General features: G+C 44.3%; 1 protein-coding gene across 2 annotated transcripts in view; it reads left to right on the forward strand.

Moving 5' to 3' along the window:
• Window positions 1-20,516, forward strand: part of TTC17 (tetratricopeptide repeat domain 17) — a 3,338,929-nt gene that overhangs the window by 1,102,173 nt on the left and 2,216,240 nt on the right. For both annotated transcript variants that reach the window (XM_044083397.1, XM_044083398.1), the window contains exon 10: window positions 12,961-13,073. In XM_044083397.1, the coding sequence (XP_043939332.1) occupies window positions 12,961-13,073 (113 nt within the window). The remainder of the gene's footprint in view (window positions 1-12,960; window positions 13,074-20,516) is intronic.

The following is a 20,516-nucleotide window of genomic DNA, read 5'->3' on the forward strand; positions in this document are numbered from 1 at the left end:
CGTCACCTGTTTAGGCTCAGACCACGACGTACCTCACTGTCTGTTTTGTGCTTTGTTCAACGCCCGAACTTTTTGTCGTCGGGCCCTTATTGTTGCTAAATACTTTCTCTATCTCCGTATTCCGAAATGGCTTCGGTAAGCCATCCGGCTACCAATCTTCCAAAAAAAGTAAGGATAAAGATTAACAGACCGCACAGGTCCAAAACTGCAGATGACACTTACGATAAGCTAGTCACCAGTTTGCCGGTACTCGGGCGCTTTCGCAGCCCCTTATGCCCACTTCGATGGATTTGCAGGCTGCTACCGAGACCCATTTGGAGTCCGGTATGTCGTGAGATTTTTCTTTGCCTATGGAACCTGCGGATGTCTCTACCTTGGATGGGTCCTGAGCTGCTGTGCAGGCACCGACTTCTGAGGAAGTTCTTTGCACTACCGATATTCGACACAAACCAACTTTTGTGTCTTCAGTTCTTTCTAAAACTACCGAGTTTCTAAGGCCAAGAGTACGAGCTATGCCTAAAAAACTGACGACCCAAACTCAAGCACCTGCTTCCTTGCCACATCATCAAATGCTTAAAATGGCAGAAGACCTAATTATGCTGATTAGGGGAAGCCAGCCTTCCCCTTCTAAGAGAAAGAGACTTGTCCCTAGCAGCTTTAACAGACCAAGAGTTTGACATCTCTGAAGTTTCTGAATTGGAATACATGCCTTTATCTGCTTATGAGGATTCAGATGCAGAGGAGTCCATTCCCTCTGATTCTCCTCCAGAGGATTTTTCTTTTGGTAAAACCCTACATACTTTAAGAGAGCATTTCCGCTGGGAATATCAAGACTATCCTCAGTCCAAAAAGAGACTCGGAGAATTTTTAGATTTGCCACAACATATAGACCTTTAGCAATACCCCCAGTTCTGGATGTTGTGGATGATGTCTTTATGAAATCCAGTCTAACTCCTGATACTTCACCCTCTGTTCCTAGGAAACCAGACAGGCACTACAGAGTTAAATCACAACCAAAAAAATAAATCCAAATGTAACAACCGAAAACAGGATCCAACACAGATCTGTGTTGGATCCTGTTTTCGGTTGTTGCATTAGGTACTACAGAGTTCTCTCTCAAATTTATTTTCAAAAATCCTACTGCTTACCTAGAGGTCATCTCCCAGGGGCCTAAAGGTATAAAAACTACAGCTAAGAATCTCACCCCTTCAGACAGGGATGTCAGAGCTTTAGACAGATGGGGTAAAAAAAAGTATATACCTCTGCAACTCTTGCCATTAGGGCATTGAATTACCAGTTTCACATGCTGAAGTACCAGCAACATATTATGGAATTTATTAAGCAAAATTAGTTACCCTTACAGACTGTGCAGAAAATATCAAATTACAAGAGCTTATGCATTCTGCAAGCCAAGTCAGCAAGCATACTTTGCAATGTGGCTTTGACGCCCTAGAAGCATCTTGCAGGGCAGCAGTCACTGGTTCTGTACTGAGAAGGCATGCTTGGCTTAAGGAGCAGACCTTGCCAGACCATGTCGAATCAAAATTACTAGATGCTCCTTTGAACAAGGGCAATCTGTTTGGCAGCAAAGCAGAAGAGGTTCTTAAAAAGATGGAAGAAATAATTAAATCTATGCAGACAGTCAAATATTTCTTGTAAGTACAGCCTCCTAGATTCAGTAGGCATTGCCCCTCAAAGCCTTGGTCCTTTCCAGCCCCTTCAAGGCTGCCCCAAACTAGACCCAGGGGAAACTGACCCCCCAGACTACAGTCTCTGGGTATGCAGAGTTATAAGTAATGGGGTGTCTCCACTTCAAAAACAGGGAGTGCTAAGCCACCCCCTTACAGAAAGAATTCAGGATGACTTCTCATCTCCACTCCTCACCCCTGCCCAATCACTCTTGCCCCTAGGAGGAAAACTTGCCCATCATGCAAAAAGGTGGACTTCCATCACCAAAAATGATGGGTCCCCAACATTGTATCCCAGGGGTACAGATTTTACTTCTACTCACTGCAACCCTAAAAGGGTTCCCAGACCTTCCTCTAAACCAGTGGGCAGAGGCACAAAACTAAGTTCAATCCCTGCTTTCCGTAAGGGCAATTCAGTTTGTTGCTGCAGAGCAGATAGGTCAAGGGTTCTATTCCAGACTTTTCCTGGTACCCAGAAAAGAGGGCACTTGGCACCCAATCTTAGATCTTTCCATTCTAAGCACCTTTCTGGTGGTACCAAAATTCAAAATGCTCACCATTCAGCAGCTTCTTCCTATCCTGGCCAAAGATGCCTGGTTAGCCACCCTAGACCTAAAAGAAGCCTATCTGCACATCCCTGTTAGGGACTCATGCAGGAAATACCTATGCTTTAGGGCAGGGTCTATGCATTATCAGATCTCTGCACTTCCCTTTGGCTTGTCCACTGCTCCCAGAGTATTAACAAAATGTCTGTCTACAGCCATTGCCTACTGCAGACGGAGAAAAATTCAGTTTTACCCGTGCTTAGACGACTGCCTGATTCTGGCAGGCAGGAAATACTGTTGCAGCACCTGACATTTGTAAAGAACCTTCTAACCTCCCTGGGGTACACTATCAATGAAAAGAAATCAAAACTAGTCCCCAGTCAAAAAATTGTATTCCTGGGAGCAAGCTTGGACACAGCGTCCCAGATGGCATTCCTTACTCCAGAAAAACAAGCTTGACAGGCTACCTCACTCAAATGGCCACCAGAACCCAGCTATCTGCAAGGAAAATCCTGCAGGCCCTAGAGGTCATGGCCTCTTGCACCTTACTAATTCCATATGCCAGACTGCATATGAGGAAAATTCAATGATACTTAAAAAGTCTTTGGTGCCAACATTCTCAAGACCTGGAAACTGTCATTCATATCATACCTTGTCTAAGGACAGAGTTTCTTTGGTGGGCAGCAGCATGCAATCACAACAAGGGACTTCCCTTTGCTCAACCCCATGCTGCCCAGACCCTAACCACAGACGCGTTGGACTATGCCTGGGGGGCAGACCTGGATGACAGGTGCATTCAGGGCCACTGGAGCCCAAGTCAAATTCATCTGCACAGCAACCAAAAAGAGCTGTTTAGCATGCTCTAACAGCTTTCAGATCCCTACTCTCACCAGGACCTCTGCTAATAAAAACAGACAACACCACACCACCACTTCGGGTCTCGAGAGCCATTCTCTGACAGATCCGCGCAGCAACCCTCAGGGGTTGCCCGATTGCTCATTTCTGGACGCAGCCAGGGGCAGTCTTCAGTTACACCTGATGGAGTGGGAGTCCATTACAACAGACCGTTGGGTGTTAAAATCATATCCACAGGTTATTTCATCCCATTCGTGGCACCACCTCCCCAACTAAAACTCCTCCCAGATGTTCCACCTGCCCAGAGCGAGGAAGCAGCAGTGGAGATAGAAAAGGTGCTGATAGTCATCCAACCCGTCCCCCAGGTTAATCCAGATTGGACATCTATTACAGGTTCTTTTTAGTGCCAAAGAAAATGAGGGACCTAAGACCCATTCTGGATCTATCCATTCTGAACCTGTCAGTAGCCAATGAGAAATTCCAGATGGTCATGCTTCAGTCCATTCTGCCTTACCTGCAGGCAGAAGATTGGCTGTGCTAGATCGACCTCCAGGACGTGCCATCATATCAAGATGAACAGGCACTCCTGCAGGTTTCTTTGCTTCCGGCTGGGGGCCCATTATTATCAGTTCAGGGCTCTACCCTTTGGTCTCACCACAGCCCCCAGGGTGTTCACCAGAGTCATGACAGTGGTAGTGGCCCACCTAATGCTTCAGGGAATCCAGTTGTTCTTCATGTTGCACTGTGTTGCAGTCATAACTGTAGGGTGTTCCTGCCGGCAGGCAGCCCGAGGTCAGCCAGAATTCCAAAGTCTGGGTCCGGCGTCAGCTGTACCAGCAAGTACCCTGACGTCAGAACGCAGAGGTATAAAGCCGTCAGCTGACACCATCTTCTCCAGTCTTTCTTGCCGTGCGGTGGAAAGCAGCTTGCAAGTCGTTGGTTGGCGCATTCAGGACAACGTGCTTTGATTGTTGTCGGTCCGAAGTTTTTTCTTCTCTTCTCAAGCTACGTACCCCATTGGGGAATCTTTTTCTTGCTCCTCCGATGTCAGAAAAAGTTAATAATTGTATATCGTGTGGAAAACAAATACCTCATAAAGATTTCCACTCTTACTGTCTACCTTGCTTAGGCTCTGACCACGAAGTTTCTTGCTGTCGGTTCTGTGCCAGGTTTAATTCTCGCACTATCAAGCGTAGGTACGATTGGGCCTTGAACTATTTCGGTAGACGATTTAATTACAGGATGTCGTCGGATACCTTACCGACAACCGGAATTCAAAAGAAGCGCAAGGACAAGGACAGGCCTCCGAGGTCCAAACAGGATACTTTGCAGCCGGAGCCAGCTTCGGGTTCGGCTGTCGTCAGTGAGGCGCTTTTGCAGCCCCTGTCGTCCGCCACTTCGGAACCGATGGCCGACACGGACTCCCATGGGGAGCCATCTAGGCCTACTATTTTATCTGCTGCAGGACCTTCGGACGTCGCTCCTTCAGATGGGTCCGGAACCGCTGTGCAGGTACCGGCTTCTGAGGGGGGGTTTCAGGCCTTCTCATATCACTATTTCTACTAAGGCAAAGTCAAAGACTCCTGTTAAGCCAAGGGTTTCTTCTCAAGCTGCTTCGGATACAGCTCCTAAGACCCAGAAGCAATTACTACGGATGGCTGAGGATTTGCTTACAATGATTAGGGGTTCTCACCCTCCTCCTGAAAAAAGGCCTAGACAGGATTTACCTTATGATTCCTCTGATCAGGCTTCTGTGTCTTCTGTCTCTTCCTCTGACCAGGGTTTTTCTTTTCCTCCTTATGAGGATTCTGATGCAGAGGACTCTTTTTCCCTCTGCTTCTCCCCCTGAATATTTCTCTTTTGGGGAAACCTTACATGAGATGAGAGAGCATTTTCATTGGGATGGTCAGGATTACTCTGCTTCCAAGAAGCGACTTAGGGAATTTCTCCTTCTCCCTCAACACAGGCCTTTGGCTATTCCTCCTGTACTTGATATTGTGGATGATGCTTTCTCTGAAGCTAACCTGAATCCTGATTCCTTGCCGCCTGCTCCTTCTAAGCCTGATAGATTTTACAGAGTCCCTGATTCCCATCAATTTTTATTTAAGAACCCTTCTGCAGATCCTGAAACTATTTCTCAGGGTTCTAAGGCTGCTAAGGCCGCTTCATCTAAAAATCCTATTCCCTCTGAAAAGGATTCTCGTGCCTTGGACAGGTGGGGCAAAAAGGTTTATACTTCTGCTACTCTTTCTATTAGAGCTTTAAATTGCCAGTTTCACATGTTCAAGTATCAGCAATTTCTTTTGTCTGTTTTAAAGCAAAGGTTTTCTACCTTTCCTGCATGTGCAGAGGACAAGGAGTTACAGGATGTATTGCATGCCACTGAACAAGTTAGCAAACATAGTTTACATTGTGGTTTTGATGCCTTGGAAGCTTCTTGCAGGGCCGCAGCTTCAGGTACTGTTATCAGGAGACATGCTTGGCTTCGTGAACAGAATTTACCTGAGCAGGTTAAGGCTAAACTGTTAGATGCCCCTGTTCAGCATGATGTTTTATTTGGATCCAAGGCTGAGGAGGTTATTAAAAAGATGGAAGAAAAAGCAAAATCTATGCAGACTGTGAAAGATTTCTTACAGGTTCAGCCTCCTAGATTTTCTAGGAATTGGCCCTCCAAAAATTGGTCTTTTCCTGCGTCTGACAGGCCTCAAAGGGGAAGATATAGACGCCCCAGGGGTCGAGCTCAGGCACAGGCCTCTTACAGGTCCAGACAATGGACTGCTTCATCACCTAGAAGGGGTGAAGACAGATCTCAATCACAAAGGAAGCAGACCCAATGACTCCCTCTGCTGGGCTACAGGTCCTCTTTGCCTGGATGCCCCTCTCGGAGGAAAACTTTCTCTTTTCTACCAAAATTTGACTCTGATTACCCAGGACAAATGGGTTTTGGACGTGATTTCAACAGGTTACAAATTCCACTTTCATACTCTGCCAAGGGCTATCGGTTGGCCAGATCTGCCAAAACATCAGTGGTCAGAGGCCTTAAATCAAGTGGACGCCTTATTAGCCATGAGAGCCATAGAGCCTGTTTCACTTAAAGAGATGGGAAAAGGTTTTTACTCAAGACTATTTGTGGTTCCGAGAAAGCAAAATTCATGGAGACCGATTCTGGACCTTTCGGTATTAAACACCTTCCTGGAAATTCCAAAATTCAAGATGCTTACTTTACAACAACTTCTTCCATTGCTCTCCCAGGATGCTTGGATGGTGACATTGGACTTGAAAGAAGCCTACCTACACATTCCCATCAGGCAGGAATGCAGGAAATTCCTCAGGTTCAAGGCAGGTTCAAGGCACTTTCAATTCTCTGTACTGCCCTTTGGTTTATCTACTGCGCCCAGTCTTTACCAAGTGCCTGGCTCCAGTAGTAGCTTATTGCAGACTCCAAGGGATTCAAATTTACCCCTACCTGGACGATTGCCTGATTCAGGCGGACAGCAAAGACCTTTTACTTCAGCATCTGCATTTTGTTCAACGTCTTCTCCTTATACTGGGATTTTCAGTGAACACAAAAGTCACATTTGATCCCCTCTCAGCAAATGATCTTTTTGGGAGCTCTTCTAGACACAAACTTGCAAAGGGCCTTCCTCACTCCAGAAAAACAATTACAGCTGGCCTCAATTTTCAAAACCTTGGCTACTTTAACTTCAGCTCACTGCAAGGAAATTCCTGCAGGCATTGGGCTACATGGCTTCTTGCATCCTGTTGATTCCAAATGCAAGGCTTCACATGAGAAAACTTCAATGGTACCTAAAGAGTGTATGGTCACAGCATTACCACAGTCTGGACACAATGATTCCACTGATTCCCTGCCTCCAGAAGGAGTTCCTTTGGTGGTCCAGGGCTTGTGCTTTAAACGAAGGGAATCCCTTCTGTCTGCCTCAACCATCTCAGACCATAACCACGGATGCTTCGGGTTATGCTTGGGGAGCTCATTTTCTAAATCTTTGCCAGCAGGGCTCTTGGACAAAGAAGCATCTAGCTTGGCACATCAACTTGAAGGAAATGTTGGTAGTTCAAAATGCTCTTCTAGCCTTCCAAAAACATCTAAATCCGGGGGCCTCTTCTGATTCGTACAGACAATACCACAGTCATGTGGTACATAAACAAGCAAGGGGGCTCTCATTCTTACCCCCTCTGCAGACTAGCCATGAATTTATGGGACATGGCTTTAAATTTGAATCTGCATCTTCAAGCTCAATTCATTCCAGGAAAACAGAATCGCTTAGCAGACAGCCTAAGCAGAAACCTTTTGGATCCTCACGAATGGATGCTGGACCCCAGTCTATTCAGTGAGATCACTGCAGTTTGGGGTTGTCCTCAGATAGATCTGTTTGCATCCCATCTCAATCATCAGCTGCCTGTCTTTTGCACCAGGCCCTTCCACAAAACAGCTTGGAAAGTGGATGCCCTGTCATTCAGCTGGAGGAACCTTTCGGGATATGCCTTCCCTCCTCTTCCCCTTCTTCCTCATATTACTGAAAATAAAACAGGACAAGCCCAAGATAATCATTCTGATAGCTCCAAATTGGCCTCGGCAGTTTTGGTATCCAACTTTAAAACACCTGTTCTTGGAACCTCCTTGGATTCTACCTCTGAACCCTTCTCTTCTGTCCCAGCATCAGGGTCAGATGCTACACCCTCAAATCAAGACCTTATGTCTGGCAGCTTGGCTCTTCAAGGGCCATTGATTCCTTCTGCTCTTCCCAAACAAGTTTTGGATGTTCTTATAGAAGCCAGACGACCTAGCACTAGGAAATCTTATGCTTCTAAATGGAAAAGATTTTGTATTTGGATGCAGGACCGAGGTTCTAACCCTAGTTTGCCTGATAGTTCCTCTATTTTACTTTACCTCTCAGACCTTTTGCTTAAAGGCCTTTCTTTTTCATCCATCAAAATTCATGCTTCTGCTATCTCAGCTCATTTCAACACTCATCCTCCCATCTTTTCTCACCAATTGGTGAGACAATTTTTGAGAGGGGCTAAGAATTTAAGACCTCCCAGAACTCCTCCTGTTCCTGCTTGGGATCTTAATTATGTCTTGGAGAAACTTAATTTGCCTCCTTTTGAGCCTGCTGCGGCTTCAGATATCAAGTTCTTATCCTGGAAGACAGCTATTTTGTTAGCATTGACTTCTGCCAGAAGGGTTTCAGAGTTACAAGCTCTCATGGCTGTGGAACCATATCTTATTTTCCACCAAGACAGAGTTTCCTTGAGGACCAATCCTACATTTATGCCTAAGGTGATTTTGAAAGTGGCTCTAAATCATACTATTCACCTTCCAACCTTCTTTCCTAATCCTCAAAATAAAGGGGAAAGGATTTTACATTCATTGGACGTACACAGGCAGCTACGATTTTACCTGGACAAAACTAAAGATTTCAGAAAATCTGATCAGTTGCTCATCTCTTATGCCTCCAGTTCTCTAGGTAAGGCTATTTCTAAACAAACTATTTCCAAATGGATTGCTCAAGGAATAAGGTTTTGTTATTCTCACTAGGGGAAACAGATTCCAGGTACTGTTAGAAGTCATTCTACTAGAGCAGCTGCCACTTCAGCAGCTTTTCTCAGAGGAGTTCCTACCAAGGATATTTTGGAAGCTGCCACTTGGAGTTCAGTGCATACTTTTTCCAAGCACTATAATCTCCCTCTGTATTCTAAGTCTAGGGCAGGCTTTGCCTCTGCTGTTTTGCAGGGTGGTCTTGCTGCCCCTACTTCTGCATAACCTCCTCCCTCTTTCACTGCTTTGGGATTCCACCCTACAGTTATGACTGCAACAGTGAAACATGAAGAACATAGTACAGTTGTGTACACCTACCATAAATGTAGATGTTCAAGTGTCTTCACTGTTGCAGTTGGTGTTTCCCTCCCACCTATCCCCTCTTATTCTTGTTTGTTCCCTCTTCCACTTCCTTTGTGGTGTATTTGTGTTTCCTTTTTGGACACCTTTTGGTTTACTGGGGGCTTCTGACATCTGGGTTAAGAAAGGCTGGAGAAGATGGCGTCGGCTGACTGCTTTATACCTCTGCGTTCTGACGTCAGGGTACTTGCTGGTACAGCCGACGCCGGACCCAGACTTTGAAATTCTGGCTGACCTCGAGCTGCCTGCCGGCAGGAACACCCTACAGTTATGACTGCAACAGTGAAGACACTCGAACATCTACATTTATGGTAGGTGTACACAACTGTACTGTCTGCCCCTACCTGGAAGATTGGCTCCTCGCTGCCCCTACCAAGCATCTACTGTCATGCCAAGGATTACTTCATTCTTTTTGCAAACAGACTGGGTATCACAATCAGCCTCAGCAAATCTTCACTGGTCCCAGTCCAGAGATTAGACTTCATTGGAGCTCGGCTGGACACTATTCAAATGAGTCTATCTCGTCCCAGAGAGGGTAAATAATCTGAGACTTCACATTTGTTTACTTTCTTCAATCCTCCACCTCTTCAGCAGCTACAGTTCTGCAAGCTCTTGGTTCCGTGGCAGCCACCATCAGACTCCTACCCTTCATCCGTCTTCACATGAGAGAGTACTCCAGTGGGTGTTAGCAGTTCAGTGGTTCCTTCTGGTCTTACCTTTGTCTCATCCGGTATGCATATCACAGGCCTGCAGGGAGTCACTCATCTAGTGGATTCTTTCCCCAGATCTTGTCCAAAGGACATCCCTTTCTTCCATCATTCTCCACAACCACAGTGACCACAGATGCCTCCCAGCTGGGGTGGGGGGGTCATTGCTCTGGAAGGACAGTCCAAATCACTTGGTCCCAATCTGAGACCAATTTGCATGTCAGTGTCCTGGAGATGATGGTGATTCTTCTAGCGTTGCAGGCCCTTCATGCCCATCTTCCTCTGGGGACTTTTGCCATCCAGTCAGGCAACGTCAGTAGTCTGGTATATCACCAAGCAGGGCAGAACCAGATCTTACCCCCTTTGTCAAGAAGCCATGAGAATGTGGGAATGGGCGGTCTCCACTGGCCGCTTTCTGGTGGCAATGCACATTCTGGGATGGTCCAACATTCTAGCGGACAGGCTCAGTAGGATTATTCGGATGTCTTACAAGTGGTCTCTGAATCCTTCAGTAGTGGAGCAGATCTTCAACTGGGGCTGGCCTTAATGCAATCTCTTCGCATCTCCTTCCAGTGTGAAATGCAGCGAGTTCTTCTCTCTGAACCCCCCCTTAGGGGGAAGTCCCCAGAGATGCACTGGTTCATGCTTGGCCTCCCAGTCTTCTTTATGTTTATTCTCTGTTACCTCTCATCCTGAAGTTTCTTCAGAAAGCTCGCAGGCTGGTGAGCACAGTAATCCTCATTGCCCCATTCTGGCCTCGCCAGGTCTGGTTCCCCTCTCTTTGGTCTCATCTAGTAGTTCCACAATGGATCTTGGATCCAGTTCCGGATCTCATTTCTCTCCCCTTGGGGACTCCTCACCCAGACCTGGACAAGTCTGAAGCTTATAGCTTGGTTGCTCCAGTTCCAGTAATGATCAGGTCTCCTGGTTTATCCTGTCTAGTTAAAACCATTCTGGTGGCGGCTCTTAAAGCCTTGTCCATTAAAATTCCATATATGTTTTTTCATAAGGATAGGGTTTTCCTGCGCACTAACCCTTCTTTTTTTTCAAAAGTGGCTTCCGAAAACAATATTCAAACTATCAGTCTTCCGTTTTTTTCCCAAATTTCCAAAGCAAGGGTGAGTAAGAGTTGCATTTATTTGATGTACATAGACAACTGAGGTTTTACTTACACAGAACAAAGTCTTTCCGTAAATCAGACCAATTGTGTCGTATTCCAAACCATTTTTAGGTAAACCAGTCTCCAAAGTCACCATTGCTAGATAGATTTCCCAATGTATCAGCCGGGCATATTCTGACAAAGGCATTTCCCCTCTGAGTATGATCAAAGCACATTCCCCTCGATCAATGGCAACTTCAGTGGCTTTCCTGGTCGAGAGTGTCGCTGGATGATATTTGTTCTGCAGCTACTTGGTCCTCATCTCATACCTTTATATCCCATTACAAATTGGACATTTTATCCAGGATTAGGGCATCATTTGGCTCCATGGTGCTCTGAAATATCCTTCCATGAGGGTTACCAAGATATTGGTAGCTGGGGAATCTGTCCCACAGGTTGAAAATCAAATGAAGTAAACTACTTCAGATAATGAAGTTATATACTCACCCTAACATCCATCTGAGTAGTTGTACTTCATTTGTCTTCAACCATTCCTTCCCCCTGACTTTGTCACTGTTGTCCGGTTTTGGTATATGGGAGAGGTGCACATTGTGGCTCTCCTCGTTATACTTGGTTTAGACCGTGTGAACCCTTAGTGATAAGGTTATTTGGGTTGGGCTTATGTTTTCTGATTGCAAACTCGATTTGAGGGAGGGAAGGAGAATAGAGGGGCATTATGGGTAGGGGGAGGAGCTTTGATCAGATGCTGGTGATGCAGCCATCTTGGATCCAATCTGGATCCAAATACCCACAGGTTGAAGACAAATGAAGTACAACTATTCAGATGGAACGTTATGGTGAGTACATAACATTTTTTCTTTCCAAATTTCCAAAACAGGGGTGAATAGAAGTTACATTTGTTGGATCTGTATAGATAACTGAGGTTTTATTTACACGGAATGCAATCCTTCTGTAAGTCAGACCAGCTGTTTGTGTCCTATTCCAAACAGTTCCTAGGCAAACCTATTTCTAAAGTCACCATTGCTCGCTGGATTTTCCAGTGTATCATCCAGGCATATTCTGATAAAGGCATTTCCCCTCCGGGTCTGATTATAGCCCATTCCACTAGGTCTATGGCAACTTCAGCGGCCTTCTGGTCTAGTGTGTCGCTGGATGACATTTGTTCTGCAGCTACTTGGTCCCTCATCTCATGCCTTCATTTCCCATTACAAATTGGACATTATATCCAGGAGTAGGGCATCCTTTGGCTCTGTGGTGCTCTGAAATATCCTTCTATGAGGGCCACCCAGATGTTGGTAGCTGGGGACTCTGTCCCACAGGTTGAAGATCAAATGAAGTAAGCTTCTTCAGATAAAGAAGTTATGTACTCACCATAACATCCATCTGAGTAGTTGTACTTCATTTGTCTTCAACCCCCCCCCCTCCTTTCCCCTGACCTTGTCACTATTGTCCTATCCTGGTATATGGGAGAAGTGCACTCTGGTGGCTCTCCTTGTTATGCTTGGCTTAGGTTTGTGGGAGCCTTTACTGTTAAGGTCCTTTTGGGTTGGGCTTATGTTTTTGGATACAGCGAACTTGATCTGAGGGAATGAAGGAGACAGAGGGGCATTGTGGATAAGGGGAGGAGCTTGGAGCTTGGATCAGATGCTAGTGATGAGGCTGTCTTGGGATCCGATCCAGATCCAAATACCCACAGATTAGGCAGCCTGATTCGACATTTCTGCTGACTTTGTATTCTGACATATCACTGAAACAGTGAAATTAATGTGATACACTGATGTAACAGCTAATGTGGACTTCACATTTCATCACTGTACTCTGGCAGATCTTTTCTTGGGTCCATAGTTGGAGAATACATTATGGACTTGATAGGGGTTCTGGTCTGAGTATCCTTGAATGAAATTGGTTATTCCACTGTTTAATTGACTTAAGCAGACACTGAATTAAATAGTAATAACTTCTAGGGCTCAGGCTGTATTTATTTTTTTTTGAAGACGGATTCTCCTTTGTATTGCTCAAATTCTGAGACAGTAGCACTCAGCAGTGTTGCTGCTAACAGAATACAATTATAGCAGGAATTTTATTGCTATTTTTTGAACATGGCCTTGTCTACTTTTTAACTTTTTAGGGAATCACCAGATATGTCAGCTGGGATCTCAGCATCAGAGCCTGCACTGTCAGTGGGACTTGCCAGTCCGCTACCATCGTGGAGAAATCTTTGAAAATGTGGATAATGTACAGGTATGTCTTGCTAGCTCTAGATTAATTATTTTTTTTACAACACAGTTCCTCAAAAACGTAAAACATGTTTAGTTGTGTTGTCTATTTTATATCTACCCTTTAAGACGCACTGGTCTTGGGAAAGTGCTTTGTTTACTTAAATTACAAACAATTCTTTCTACCACCAGGTGGCACTGGCCATTACAGATTTCTGAGACATTGTTTTTGTCCCTTTTTTCCTGTTAGCAGGTATTTGTAAATCACATTACTAAGTGAACATGCAAGAAATTACTCTTCTCTCTCAGTTCTATTCCACTATGTGTTGTATCTGCTGCAGTGGTTACACAGCACAGTGAATCATTTCTCATTGTTGTATGCAGTTATTTTCAATTTTATTCAATATTGGATTGACGTGCAGCCTGAGTCCCAGTTGCTGAGGTATTGCTCTGAAGTGAGTGCCTAATGTTAAACCATTTCAGAAGGTTATGGGTAGCTCCCTCTCTTAAGAGGTAGCCAGCAGCCTGTGCAGGCAATAGTCTTGTACCTAAATGCACTAGGCTAACTAGGCCGTGGTCACTAAGGTACTGCCCTGAAGCATTTGTGTCTAATATGAGCCACTGGAGCTGCTTATTTAATGGGTGGCTCCTTCCCTGTATTCTGTATTCTGTATATATCAGATATAGAGCTGGAAGCATTTATTCCTTAATTGCAAGAGATGTAAGCAGTTCAGGACAACAGTATTGGTACAGATAGTGATTTTAACATAGTTAACTTTTTATTCTGTATGTTGCATTTTCCTGTTTAACAATCCATTTTGGCCACCTACTGGCAAATATATATTGCCTGACAGACTACTGAGTATTTTGTTTCTGTCTGTCTCTTAAGCATATTAGTATCCTTAAGCATAAAAGCAGTTTTTTTTCATTTTCTGCAATCTCTACTCTTTTTGTTGTACGTTTTAAAATATAGCAGTTTAATTGGTTCACTGTGTATTGTGCATATGTGTAGTGATTGGCTGCTGCTTATTTGATTGATTTTTAGCCCCGGTGGCCTTTGAAGTAAATGTGTTAGCAAAACTTTATTCTGCTTATAGAGTGCTGTTTTTATACTACTATTTTTGATTCATCTCTGACTCTAGTTAATCTTTATGGTTTCCATCAGCGTTACATATAGTAATAATAGTGTGCATTTGTGTCATTTGTTTTTGGCTCTTGCCTGCACTGACATTTGAACTACAATCAGTCATATTCATGTCAGTGTTTAGCCATGTTTAGTTTATGTATTTATTTGCATTTGTTTACCTGGAGGTCTACTGGGCCAGGGTGAGCCCATTTTCAATAGAGACCCGGGGAGAAAAGCTCCAAAAACAAACATGATAAAGCTACAGAACTAAAATGCAGAAATCAAGCAGCGATGGTACAAAACACTACATTGCAGAATAAGTGATGCAATAAAATGGATACTAGATGTTCTTTGTGTTTCACTGTTGTAGTCATTACATTTGGGTAATCTGCCGGCAGGTTGCCCTCAGTCAGCCTGAATAACAAAGTCTTGGGACCTGCGTCGGTTGCTGTCTCCTCTTCCATGACGTCAGGTCGTCAGGGTATAAAACATGCAGCTGACGCCATTTTCATCACTCTTTCTTGCTGCGCGGTGCCCGAAGCAGTTTGCAAGTGCTGGTCGGCCGACTCCTGAAATTTTCGCATTCGAGTTTCAGAACCGAAGTCTTCAAACTAAAGCGAAGTACCCCGTTGGGGAAACTATTTCTTGCTCCTTACCAATGTCAGTAAAAGTTAATAATTGCGTTACTTGTGGGAAGCAAATACCTTATAAGGATTTTCATTTATATTGTATTCCTTGCCTAGGCCCAGATCACAACGTGCCTTGCTGTCAGTTTTGTGCTAGATTTAACCAACGCACTATTAAGTGTCGGTATATTTTTGCTTCTAAATATTTTGGCTCAAGATTTAATTATCCTGAAATGTTGTCAGCAGTCCGACTACCGGAGTTCACAAAAAGCGCAAAGAAAAAGAGACAGACCGTCGAGGTCCAAAACAGATGAAGCTTCTCCTAAGCCAGTCGCTGGTTCACTGGTACTCACTGAGGTGCTTTTGCAGCCCCTGATACCCGCTACTTTTGAGTCGCAGGCCTCTACCGAGACCCATGTGGAGTCTGGTATGCTGCGAGATTCTCAAAGTATTGAACCCGCGGATGTCTCTCCCTTGGATGGGTCCGGAGCCGCTGAGCAGGCACCAACTTCTGAGGGTGTTTTCAGGCCTCAACATTTTTATATTAAACCGACGCCAGTCTCAAAAACAAGATCAAAAACATCTTCCATGTCTAAAAAACTGATGCATGAGCCACGTGCTCATGCCCCTATGCCTAAAAAACAGATGATCAAAATGGCTGATGACTTAATTACCTTGATCAGGGGTTCCCAACCCCCCCTGTTAAGAGGCCTAGGCAAGGCACTGATTATGAATATTCAGATCAGGTTTCCATTCCTTTTCTGAGCAGGAATTTTCTATTCCACCCTATGAGGATTCTGATGCAGAAGAATCCATCCCATCTGCATCTCCTCCTGAGGATTACTCTTTTGGAGAAACTTTGCATACTTTAAGGGAAAATTTTCACTGGGAGAGTCGGGACTTCTCTGAATCAAAAAAGAGGCATAGGGATTTCCTTCTTCCTCAGCATAGGCCTTTGGCAATACTTCCTGTATTAGACATCGATGATGTGTTTTCGGAATCAAGCATGGCTCCTGATTCCCTATCTCCGGCTCCTAGTAAGCCAGACAAATATTACAGGGTTCCTGACTCCCACACATTTCTATTCAAAAATCCTGCTGCTGATCCTATTTCACAGGGTCCTAAGGGTGTAAAGGCCTCTACAGCCAAAAATCCTACCCTCTCTGACAGATTCCAGGGCACTGGATAGATGGGGAAAGAAGGTTTATACATCTGCAGCCTTGGCAATTAGGGCTTAAACTGCCAGTTTCATGTGCTTAAATATCAACAGCATGTTATGGGCTTACTGAAACAGAAAATTATGTTGATTTCTGATTGTGTGGAAAATAAAGAATTACAGGAATTATTGCATTCAGCAGAACTTGTTGGAAAGCATACTTTGCAATGTGGTTTTGATTCCTTGGAGGCCTCTTGCAGGGCCGCAGTTACTGGATCTGTGATTAGAAGGCATGTCTGGCTCAAGGAGCAAAATCTGCTTGATCATGTTAAAGCTAAATTGTTGGATGCCCCCTTGCAGCATGATACTCTGGTAATAAGGCAGAATAGGTTTTAAAGAAAATGTAAGACAAAGCTAAATCTATGCAAACTGTAACAGATTTCTTGCAAGTGCAGCCACCCAGATTAAGTAGGCACTGGCCTACTAAAAATTGTTTTTTCTTGTGCCCAACAGAGCCACTCAAGGCAAATCCAGGCGCTCAAAAGGCTCCAGATACCAATCACAGGGTTCTTATAGGTCAAAGCAATGGGGTGCCTCCACCTCCAAATCAGGAGGAAACAAAGCACAACCCTACAGTAAGCAGTTTCAATGACTTCCCTCTACCTTCACCAAGCACTTATCTTTTGGCAGCCCCCTTGGGGGAAAACTAGCACTTCGTGCTCAAAATTGGCAGTTAATTACCCAGGACAAGTGGGTATTAAACATAGTATCCCAAGGGTACAGATTTCATTTCCATGCTTTGCCAATTCCAAACGGTTGGCCAGATCTGCCACAGGATCAGTGGGCAGAGGCTCAGAAACAAGTTATGTCCCTCATGGATATGGGGGCTATTCAACCAGTACCAGAAAAGGTAAAAGGACAAGGTTTTTATTCAATACTTTTCCTGATACCCAGAAAAGACAATGCCTAGCGTCCAATACTGGACTTATCGATTTTGGACACGTTCCTGGACATTCCAAAATTCAAAATGCTGACTTTACAACAGCTACTGCCTATGCTGGGCAGGAACGCTTGGTTAGTGACTCTAGACTATAAAGAGGCGTACCTGCATTTCCCAATAAGGGAATCATGCAGAAAGATACCTCCGCTTCAAGGCAGGGTTTTTGCATTACCAATTCTCTGCACTGCCCCCTTTAGCTTATCTACTGTGCCCAGGGTCTTTACAAAGTGCCTGGCACCAGTAATTGCATTCTGCAGACAAAGAAGCATTCAAATTTATCCTTATCTGGACGACTGTCTCATTCAAGCAGAGAACAAAGGACACTCTTCTTCAACATCTGGCGATTGTAAATAGGCTTCTAGCATGCCTAGGGTACACCATAAATGAAAAGAAATCCCAACTGGTACCCTCTCAAATAATTACATTCCTGGGTGCAAGCTTGAACACAACTGCCCAAATGGATTACCTTACACCAGACAAGCAAAGGCAACTGACAACATACTTCATACAAATGGCAACAAAAACCCAGTTATCTGCAAGACAAATTCTGCAGGCTTTGGGGTTCATGGCATCCTGCATTCTACTAATTCCATATGCGAGACTGCATATGAGGAAACTACAATGGTACCTAAAAAGTTTATGGCGTCAACATTGTCAGTCTGGAAACAATGATTCCTCTCATTCCCTGCCTACAACAGGAGTTTCTTTGGTGGGCAGAGACATGTCACCATAACAAGGGACTGTCATTCACTCTACCCTCTGCCACCCAAACCCTAACTACAGATGCATCAGATTATGCTTGGGGGGCCCACCTGGCGGGGAGATGCATTCAGGGCAAATAGAGCCCAAAACAAATGCATCTGCATATCAAGCAGAAATAGATGCTAGCTGTTCAGAATACTCTGACCGCGTTCAAGGACTTACTTCATCCAGGACAACTACTGATAAAGACTTGACAACACTATGGTCATATGGTACATAAACAAGCAGGGGGTACACATTCCTACCCCCTTTGCAGACTAGCCCTGGCATTGTGGAACACAGCTTTGACTTACCAAGTACATCTTTAAGCTCAATTCCTGCCAGGAAAACAAAATACTCTGGCAGACAACCTAAGCAGAAATCTTATGGATCCGCACAAATGGAAACTGGATCCACAAATCTTCAGCATGTTAACACAGAAATGGGGGAGCCCAGACATAAGTCTATTTGCTTCTCCCCAAAATTATCAGCTGGACAAATTCTGCACAAGAACGTATCACAGAAAAGCATGGAAAGTGGATGCCCTATCCTCAGTCTGTGCCTTTCCCCCTCTGCCTCTTCTCTCCAAGGTCTTACTAAAATTCAGACAGGAAAAAACAAAAATTATCCTAGTTGCTCCGGACTGGCCTTGCCAGCACTGGTACCCAGTTCTAAGGAATATGTCTCAACTTCCTCCTTGGTACTTGCCTCAAATACCTCATCTACTGTCTCAGCAGAACAATCAAATTCTGTGCAGTCAGCTCCAAACTCTGAACCTTGCAGCATGGCTGATCATTTAATTATTCAAACAACTCCTCTCAGTAAATCTGTGATGGATGTCATTTTGGAAGCCAGAAGGCTTAGTACTAGAAAATCTTATGCTGATAAATGGAAGAGATTCTGTGCTTGGAACCAAGCACAAGGAAACGGACACAGCAAAGCCCAATAATCCTCAGATTTTACAATGTTTGACTGAGATGCTTGACAAGGGCCTGTCGTTTTCTTCAGTAAAAATACATGCCTCTGTCATCTCGGCTCATTACAACACAGAGCCTCCCCTCTTTTCTCATCCTCTGCTTAAGCAGTATCTTAGAGGGGCCAAAAATTTAAGGCCTCCCAGAAGATCACCAACTTCTGCATGGGACCACAACTTTGTGCTGGAAAAACTCACCCTGCCTCCTTTTGAACCAGCAGCTACTGCTGATATAAAATGTCTATCTTGGAAAACAGCTTTCCTCTTGGGAGTCTCTTCAGCAAGAAGGGTTTCATAACTACCGGCTCTCATGGCTGTGGAGCCTTTTATTAGATTTTACCCGGACAGGGTGTCCCTCAGGATCAATCCTTTTATGCCTAAGGTGGTATCCAGTGTGGCTCTTAACCAGACAATTCACCTGCCAGCATTTTCCCCAAATACGCAGAACAAGGGAGAGTTGATTCTGCATTCATTGGATGTACACAGACAGCTAAGATTCAACTTAAACAGGACAAAATCTCTAAAATTCTGAGCAACTACTGGTAGTATTTGCTGCAGGGTCAGAGGGGAAGGCTATATCAAAGCAGACTATTTCTAAGTGGATAAGCCACTGCATTCATTTCTGCTACTTGCATCATGGTAAACCTGTGCCCAAGGGGATCAGGTCACATTCCACCAGGGCTGCCTCTACCTCAGCAGCTTTTCTCAGAAGGGTTCCAACCAAAGACATTCTAGAGGCTGCTACTTGGAGCTCTGTTCATACCTTCACAAACCATTATCATTTGCCTCTCTTCTCCAAATCCAGGGCAGGCTTTGCCACTGCAGTTCTGCCTTACAGCCGCTCCTAATGCTATTTAGTTCCATCCTCCCATCCATAGCTTTGGGATTCTACCCAAATGTAATGACTGCAACAGTGAAACACGAAGAACATAGTACAGTTCTGTACACTTAACGTAAATGTAGATGTTAGAGTGTATTCACTGTTGCAGTCTGGGTTACCCACCTGCCATCCCCCTTTTTCTGTACCTTTTCTTTCCTTCACTATATACTAAAGCCTTTGTGATATATTTGCTTTTAGATGAAGGTAAAGTTTTTATGTTGCTAAAAGTGTATTTACATATATTTCTGTTTAGTTTTATATATATATATATATATATATATATATATATATATATATATTTATTTATTTATTTTTTGTGCTTCCCATTTGAGGGGCACCTGACATCTGGGGCAAGAAAACTGATGAAGGGTTGGGAGGGTGACCTAATGGGGTTAAGGTGTTTGCCTTGCAGGCACAAGGTGCAGGATTTGAGTCTCACAAGGGACAATTGGCTAGGCTTAAAATGGCTCACAAGAGCAGTTAGCTTAGTACTAATCTATGAACCTAAAATGGTGTCAGCTGCATGTTTTATACCCCTGACGTCATGGAAGAGGAGACGGCAACCGACACAGGACCCAAGACTTTGTTATTCAGGCCGACTGAGGGCAACCTGCTAGCAGATTACCCAAATGTAGTGACTGCAACAGTGAATACACTCAAAAATCTACATTTATGGTAAGTGTACACAACTGTACTTTATACACATGTTAGATTTTAAAGGATCACTATGGGCAAACGAAAAAACATTTTTATTTTGCCATGATTTACTGCACCTCCCAAAGCTGACTGCAGCAAAATAAGTGCTCATTCCTAATTTAATTTTTTTTTAACTCTTGTCTGCCCTCATGGGGGCAGACATCGTGATTCCTTTGGAAAGTTAAATCTGTCCCATAATGCACAGATTGTGTGAATAACCCTATCATTTGTTGTCAGAGTAGACTTCCATTCACTTAGAATGGAACACCT

This window comes from Protopterus annectens, chromosome 9.part0 (genome assembly GCF_019279795.1).
Source record: "Protopterus annectens isolate FY-2018-M chromosome 9.part0, PAN1.0, whole genome shotgun sequence".
Taxonomy (NCBI): Eukaryota; Metazoa; Chordata; order Ceratodontiformes; family Protopteridae; genus Protopterus; species Protopterus annectens.